The sequence below is a fragment of the Dermacentor andersoni genome, chromosome 1, assembly GCF_023375885.2.
Source record: "Dermacentor andersoni chromosome 1, qqDerAnde1_hic_scaffold, whole genome shotgun sequence".
Classification (NCBI taxonomy): Eukaryota; Metazoa; Arthropoda; class Arachnida; order Ixodida; family Ixodidae; genus Dermacentor; species Dermacentor andersoni.
Window position 1 is genome coordinate 346,740,827 of NC_092814.1, and position 8,928 is coordinate 346,749,754.

The following is an 8,928-nucleotide window of genomic DNA, read 5'->3' on the forward strand; positions in this document are numbered from 1 at the left end:
TTCGTAACCGGCTCAAGAAAATTATCACGCCCGCCACGACGCCTGTTGTCCGTGTCGCCGATGGCGGAACAGCCCCCGTAATTGGTATGTGTACCGCCCGCGTCTCCTTCGCCGATCGCTCAACAATCGTGCTATTCACAGTCATCGCCCACTGTCCCCACGACATCATCCTCGGCTTAGACTTCCTTTCCGCACATTCTGCTCTCATCGATTGTTCCGCCAGTACTCTCCGCCTTGACCTGCCTGTTCTGGATCCTGCTGAACCACACCCCAGTCGCAACAATATGTCCAGCACGAAAGGTCCCGTAAACGTTTATCTGCAGATTTATTCTTAGATGTGAAAGGGGCATACGATAACGTATTACATGAGGCTATTCTCGACGCTCTTGTGACGGTTGGCCTAGGTGGTCGAGTATTTTTATGGATTGCAAGTTACCTATCTGCAAGATCATTCCATGTATTAACTGACGATGGCCCAACTACGCGACGCTATACCAGCAAGGGCGTTCCTCAAGGCGGTGCTCTCAGCCCGACGCTATTCAACCTCGCTCTTATTGGGCTTGCTGAACACTTGCCAACTACCACCAAAATTTCAGTATACGCAGACGACATCTGTCTCTGGACTTCGGCAGTCACACATCCTCAGATACGTGCACGGCTTCAGAGAGCGGCTACTTTGACAGCGAGCTACTTGTGTGAACAAGGTCTCAGCATATCGTCAGAAAAATGCGCCCTTGTGGCGTTTACTCGCAAACCAATGACGCCTTATGTCATCTCAATCAATGGGCGGACCATTTCCTATGTCAGAACCTACAGATTTCTTGGCGTAATTATCGACCGAGACCTCTGTTGGAGCCCGCACGTGGCGCACATGAAACGACGCCTAACAGCAACCTCCCAGTTGTTTAAATACCTGACAGGAAAGACGTGGGGGATGTCAGTAGACGCAATGCTGAGACTCTACAGAGCTCTCTTTCTCGGTTTTTTAAGATACAGTCTACCTGTACTGAACAACACCTGCAAGACAAATATTCGTGTTCTGCAAGCAGCGCAAGCTCAAGCACTCAGAGTTTGTCTTGGTTTGCCGAGATGCACGTCAACTGAGGCAACTATTGCGATTGCTCGGGACCATCCAATGCAGACTCACATCACGGTGGAAACCCTAAGAACGCATATCAGACATTTGGCACGGGCCCCCTATCACCACCTTGCAACACTACCTTCAGACAGGCACCAAGCATCATTCTCAAAAACTATCGTCAAGTACAACGACAAACTTCCCTCGGGCTTCACCGCTGCATCTAAACCATCGATACCCCCTTGGTGCCTTGTCAGCCCCACAGTCCATCTCAGCGTACCAGGAATCGGGAAAAAGTCTGAGCTGTCGTCGCCTGTGCTGAAACAACTCTCTCTGCTTTTTCTGCACGAGAGGTACGCAGACAGTGCACATATTTATACTGACGGTTCCACAAACATCCAGTGTTCGTCCGGTGCTGTAGTCGTCCCAGAAAGAGGTATTACCATCAGCTTTAGGACTGACCACCCAACGACATCTACATCTGCGGAACTAGCTGCTCTTCGAGCTGCACTTTGTTTTGTCAATCGGGAACCACCTCGACAATGGTCAATTTTCAGCGACTCAAAGGCAGCCCTACAATCTGTACTATCAGCTCTGCGTCGCGGGCCAGTCGAACAGCTCGTATTCGATATTAGATGCCTACTCCATACATCACATGAGAAAGGACATCACGTGACGTTTCAGTGGCTGCCAAGTCACTGCGGCGTCATCGGAAATGAAGACGCCGATAAAGCCGCTCGGACAGCTCTTGAAGACACACAGGAAGAGGCCATACCACTTTCACGGTCCGACGCAGCTAGCAGACTTCAAGTGCTTGCACGGGAGATCACGCTCTCTCTATGGTGCACGCCAAGCAGCCAGACCAACCGCAGCAATCATCAACATGACCTGCCCTCCTTGATGCATCTGTGTATGCCAACTGGACTCCGCCGAAGTGAGGCCACCCTGCTTTATCGCTTATGGCTAGGGGTGGCCTTCACGAAATCTTACTCGTTTCGCATTGGAATGGCCGACAACGCTCTCTGCAATGCCTGTCTTTGCGAGGAGACGCTGGAACACATTCTGTGCGACTGTCCTGAATATAATGTTCAGAGACAGTCCATGGCGTCCGTTCTAGCGCACCTTGACAATAGACCATTGTCAGTTGCAACCATTTTCACATATCGCCGACTGAAGACATTGCAGCTGAAGGCGACGAAGGGACTACTTCGGTTTATGAAGGATATGGGCTTGGACAAGCGGCTGTGACAGTGATGTCACGTACCGCACAAGAGTGACAGACTGTAACCAACGATGTGTGTGCCGTGTTATGTGCCCTCTATCTCTTCTCCCCATCTTTCATCCCCCCCATCCCGCTCCCATGTGTAGGGTAGCAAACCGGTTAGGCTAAACTGGTTAACCTCCCTGCCTTCCTTCTCCACTTTTTCCTTCCTTCCTTCCTTCCTTAATGGAGCGGTTACTAAAAATTGCCATACGTTTGTGCTTTCTACTTTGTCTGCCCATGCCGTCGGGTATTTTTCTCAAGACAGTCTTTCTGCCACGCCCCACCTTTTATTTCACAGGATCAATCAATCAGTCAATTTTCACTGAGAAAGTAAAAGTTGAACAACAATGACATTGAACTGATTGGTCTAAGCACAATGCATTCGGCAGTGTATAAAACTATTTGACGGATGTAGACAAGACCTGCTCAAGTTTACACACTGTAGTACCTTTGTTTGTTTCAGCGTTTACTTTTGAATTACCGCGGACGGTATATGCGCTATCACCACACTTTTTTCTTCTCTCTCCATCTTATCTGTTATTCCCCTTTCCCACTCTCCAAGTGTAGGGTAGCCAACCAGACACGCTCTTGGTTGACCTCCCTACCTTTCCCTTTTTGTTTATCTCTCTCTCTCTCTCTCTCAGCCAGCCACACGGAATCAATCAACTGCATTGATTTTCGTCGATGTGCTCCGTAAAAAAAAAACACTTTGTGCCATATCTGCACGAGATTGACCATTCTCATTTGCATAATTTTCGTACTTCCTCCTCATAGCATACTTATGTAAGCGTCTTCAGTAACCAACATGAACAGTTCTTGTGTACTCGACTGTATCTAAAAAAACAGCAACAGTATGAAAATAAACAAAGGAAGTGTTTTGCATGCACATGCCACTCAGATAATTTGTCTCGTGTCAAGCACAGTCCTGATAAATTGTCGCGAGTTAAAGAACAATCGTGTGAACCTGCACACGCATAAGGGCTTGAAAACGCAATAACATTCCTTTATTTAATACAAAGGCAAGTGCGTTACAGCTACTTCAATGAAAAAAAAAGAAACGAAGGCATTCCTTTACACTTCGTTGGCCGATGGACCACCTCCTTGGCGGCAACCTGTTGATTCCACTGACATTAATTAATTGATTATGTGCAGCTAATACGAGCGTCTTTGTCAACGAATCATAAAACCCTTGCTTTGTGATTCTGAACTCATAACGAGTAATTAATTAAGGGTAAATGAGACATCCACCCAATCGTAGCGATTGCTACAAAGGAATCCTTTGTAGCAATCGGAGGTTTCAGCAGAATAATTACGTGATAACGAGTAAGCCTTGAAATAGTACAAAAAATCGCGGCACCATAAAACTGTGGCTAAAGTAGCTTTATTTGCGTGTTACTTAAAAAAATACTGAACAGCTGGTGTCAATTTCTTCTCAGCTGCGAGAAAGTAAACGAAAAATAGCACACAAAACATTTCATTACGTCGATCGGTTTCAAAGCACCATCCATGTACTTCATATTAAAGAAAACTCCAAATTGTTTAATTTTACCTCGTCTCCTGCGAGCAATAGGAAATTGTACAAGAGACCCTGCTGGAACTTAACTGTTTTTCAAAGTTCGAAAGCATCATGCGAGCGGTTGGATTTGCAATCGCATATACCTAACGATCTGACGGCACGCTCAAAAACTTCACATACATGTAGTTCAAGTTACCTTCCTTTGGCATAACTTTTCCAGATGCCTAACATTTAACATGAGTGCCATCATTTATGCGTCTATAGTGGTGACAACAAAAACAATCATCGCAATATTTCCTCAACTTATCAAATAAAAGACCAATCTTTCTTACAATATCATAACAATGAACGTTCACGTGCAGCATACGCCATTTGCTGCAAGGAGTGCAACTAACTTGACGCTAAAGGCTGCGTGGTTCAGTAGACGAACATGGAGACACCGACGCCTAAACACGAAACGTACGACGACATCGAGCTACTCTTTGTAAGTTGCGTAGGTTTCGTGTCTACATGTCACTGCCCACGCAACATGACGTAACGTAATTTGACAGCAGCGCAACATTCAGCGTCAGACCGTGTCATAACCTATCACCCCCTGCCAAAGCCGCCCTTTCAGAGTACAAATAAGTTTCTTCAAACTTACCGTAGTCTGCTTGGCCAACGATTCCGGGTAAGTTCCAAATCCAAGTGAATGCGATTAAACCGATACTGCGACAACAAACACCTTGCTTGAATCGAGAACTCCTGACCATTTCAGCGGTTCACAACACACGGCGTGCGCTAAGACGTACGTATTCCGGACTACGGAGGTGCACGCGATGCCAGAAAGTTTTCTGAAGAGACACGCAAGCCGAAGGCAAGCAAGCTCGCTGTTCGATCGGGAAAGCAGGAGGTTCTCGGTCGCAGTTGTCGGCGCGGCGGCACGCCGAACCAAAGTGAGAGCATGTGAGAGTCGTCGTCGCTCTTCGCTCACAGCGCCCCCCAACGGAAAGCGCGGGCGGGAGCGCTCGCGGAGCGCGCCGTCACGAAGTAGGAGCGCCTATAGTTCGCTACAGTTCGACGCATCGTATCGCTGGGTTCGTTTGTTAATAGCGCGAAATAGGCAGCGCAAACCTTGGTTTCGTACTTAACTCTCACCGTAAAATCGTTCCGTTCGTTCGTTCGTTTCTTTGTTTGTTTGTTTTTCCCTCGCAGTTGACCTCTGAGATTCAGCGCATTGGCCGAGAACGTTGGGAATTGAGAACTGCATTGGGTTGGAGAGAATGCTTCGAGCGATGTGTGCTATCAGAGTTGTGCGGGTGGTATCAAACTAAGCTGAGTGGGTTAATTGCAACCTTTACTGAAAATTACAATTATTCCAAGAGGGCTAGAAGCACATCTCGTGAACCACGTACGATGTTGCCCGATTTCGTGAAAGATCTGAACGTTAAAAAAAATTGTCACCTTCAGGGAATAAGGAGAATAATATGGGTGACATGCTGCCAAAGTTTCAAGCGGGTTAGGTAAATACGGGCTTTAGAGAGATTTCGTAGGGCAATATTTCTCTTGTGGAACTTTACGCTTCTCGCTACGCAATAAGTGAAAATTAGCTCGCGTTCAACTTGACGGGACGTCAACTTTTTAAATCCATCTACTCCCATTTGCATCGCCGAGCCTAGATAGTATGCAAGCGCAATTTGTAAACATGCCTGCATAGCGGGAACGGCTGGTGGTGCCACCTAGTATTGCAAAACTATGTGCGGATTGCAGTAAGCGGTGTCTTTTGCAGCGCCATTCGAAACGGCTTTCGGCAAAATCAGACCGCCTGTTGTCCTGCATTCTTTGAAAACCCCATAGAGAACTACGACGACGGACCTGCTCCAGTCCGCGTCGTTGCTGTTGAGGACGCAGGTGTCCGCCCAATGATGAGGCGACGGATTCCTTAGGGCCTGTTTACGCTCTAGCCGCCCGTCGCTGCAAGCCGCACCACACGTGTGCGGTCGCGCGAAAAATTGCACATATCGAACACTTGCGCACAAATTTCCGTTTAAACTGTCTACACAGTGTAAACCGTACACATTGTAAACCGAACTTTGTGGACAAGTGTTCGATATGTGCAATTTTTCGCGTGACCGCACGCGTGCGGTGCGGCTTGAGGTGATGGGCGGCTGGAGCGTACACAGGTCCTTAGAACATCGGCGCATAAGGGCACTCGCTGCGGCGCCGGTCGTCGCGATTTATGATGACCACCCTTTCACAACGGAGGAGGTAGAACGCGCGCTAGCACTGGGCAAATCTTCTTCGCCACCCGGCCTTGACGGCATCACTCTTCTCATACTAAAATCACTATTCGCTTACCATCCTAATTTCTTTCTCTGTTCACCTTCAATTCGGCTTTAAGACTTGGTTATTTCCCCCGCGAATGGACAAATGGTCGCACGATATTCATTTCCAAGCCCAAGAGACAATCGGATGACACATCCTCCTACCGACCGATTGTAATGAATTTCCCTTTTCGGTCAAACTTTTGGACCATCTGCTAAATTCACGACTCTATTTTTTCTTGCACTCTTGCTGCCTGCTTCACAAGAACCAACTCGGATTCACGCATGGGAAGAGCGCCGTCTCGGCTTTGTATCAGCTTCGTCAAAATTTGCATTATTTAAAAAAAATTAAATGTCCCGGCTATTCTCATTTCATTGGATTTCAAAGGTGCTTTCGATTCCTTCTGGCACCCACTGGTTCTCGAATTTCCGCAAGAACACGAGCGCCCACGCAATCCGTTCTACCTCCTCTGTTCCATTCTCTCCGGCCACCTTTTAATCTTTCGTTCACACACTGTACAGTTGTCTGCACGGCCTACGTTGGCCTGCCCTCGCACATTAGACCATTGTGGTGGAACATGGTTTTTTTCCGGCCTGCTCGATATTCTCCCTGCTGCCTGAAGTACGCTTGCAGGCCTATGCGGACGATACGGTCATCATCGCCCCGGGCGAGAATAGAGCGACTATTGAGCGCTCTGCAGCTTTAGTCTTTAGTCGCAGTGGTCTGCGCCAGCGCGAGTTTCGGTCATCGTGCAGAAATCTTTTTTTTTTTTTTCGGCCTTCCCACACGGCAGCGCCGCGGTGAGGGGACCGCTGTTAAAAATATGTATGGGTGGTGGCAGGCTTCAACACAAGGAAACCCTTCAAAATTTTAGGCGTCATGTTGAGCTAGTGTGCGGCGAAGCGATATAGTTTTACGAGGGTCATTGCAGCACATGAAGTCAGAAGTAATGCTCCCCATCGACTCATGTAATAGTTATTCTTGTATAAAAAAAACTGAAATGTTATAAACACGGGCCTAATAATGTAATGGTTCGGAAAGCGAAGTGGCCGCGATCGCTTCGCGTGATTGGACAGAATAATGCCTTTGTCAGCGGGCCGCTTATAGAAGCGCGATTCTGACCAATCACGACAAAGCAAGCAAGACTACTTGCATTTCGAAATCTTATACGGCGGCGCCTCAGGATACGTGCTTTCAACGAAGGTTTCAATTATTTTTAGTGGAAATGATGACAATCATTTCTTTCCCCGATTTTGATGTCTTGTATATATTTACATTCCACAGAAGGAATACATAGACAGTTACCACTTTTCAAAATCTCCTGCCCTCTATTTTCTGTAAAGCTGCGCACTAGAGGAATGTTACCATAATGCGTTTCCTAGAATTCCGTCATCTAGGTTGCGATTTTCTTAAGTTTGTTTCCAGGACCACTGAAATATTAACAATGCCAGTAGTACAAGTAAGCCAAGAAAATTGTATTTTCTATCGATATTTTTCTATTTCGAGGACGGACTGAGGTGCAAGACCGAAGTAAATAGGGAGCGTTATTTATACCACCATCCTATTTATGGCGACTGTTGTATTCTCCCATTAAAGGCAGCTACATGGACAGGAAGGTCATATCTCATCATTATATATCACACCAGACTCGCAGACCATCAAAGAGGTCATGTTGCTCCTCGCATGCACAATGTAGGCCCTTTGTTGGCACTGCGGTCTGCGCTGTGTTGTCAACGGAGAAAAACGCCAGCAATTTAGCTGATGACGGAACGAACCGACGCAGCAGAGAGCGCACGCGAAGTTGCGTGCACTGCTCTCTTTGTTTGGGGCTGCTTCACCGCGAGCTTGCGTTTACATTTCTTTAATGCAATCTCTGCGTGCACCTCAGCAGTGGCATGCAACGCTGTTGAAGGCCAAAGGTCGCGCAATTTAAGTATGGGGAGAAGCGACGACGCTATTGACACGCGAGAGAGTGGGGCAAGGAAATGCAGGTAAGTTGGCTCCACTTTGTGCAGTCCCATAACAGGAGTACGGGATGGGAGAGAGGAAAGAGCGAGAGAGAGAGATACGGACTTACGATTAATCAAGCGCACTACATAAGGTGCCGCGTGTCTACAGCCTGGCATTCTTGCGTGTCGCCTTGAGGCATTGCAGAAGTGCTTGTGCGGCTTTCTGGGCTCCCAGGACTTTTGATTCAGTGAAAGGCCGATTGTTCAGTGTTATGCACAATCGGCCACAAACCATTTTGCCAACTGGCTATCCAAATACCTGCACAAAATATTTATCACCTCCGTCATAACAGCGACGTTACCAGAAGATTGGCGCAATTTGCTATCTTTCCAATTCCCAAATCAGGGTCGAAATCAGAATTAAATAACTGCCGCCCTGTGTCGTTAAGAAGCGCTTGTTGCAAACTACATTGGAACACATAATCTTCAAGGCCATAATATCCCACTTAGAAAGTAACAGTCTGCTTTACAGCTGACAACACGGATTTAGATCAGGTCTATCAACCGTAATCCAACTCGCTGAGTTAACGCACCAAATATCTGATGCAATAAACGATGGAGACTAAATATACGCAATATTCTTAGATTTTTCCAAGTCGTTTGATGTTCTCCCGCATCAAGATTTAATTACAAAACTCTCAGCCTTTGATATTGACAGCAAAACAATCGCATGGATTTTCAGCTTTCTGTGAAATAGAAAACAAGGTGTGGCCATAGATAAACATGTCTCCCAGCAACTTGAAATTTACTCAGGGGT

General features: G+C 47.0%; 1 protein-coding gene across 1 annotated transcript in view; it reads right to left on the bottom strand.

Moving 5' to 3' along the window:
* Window positions 1–4,772, bottom strand: part of LOC126516554 (uncharacterized) — a 134,126-nt gene extending 129,354 nt beyond the window's left edge. Inside the window, exon 1 of the mRNA XM_050166680.3 lies at window positions 4,502–4,772. Within this exon, the coding sequence (XP_050022637.3) occupies window positions 4,502–4,610 (109 nt within the window). The 5' untranslated portion in view covers window positions 4,611–4,772. The remainder of the gene's footprint in view (window positions 1–4,501) is intronic.
* Window positions 4,773–8,928: the final 4,156 nt, after the last annotated feature.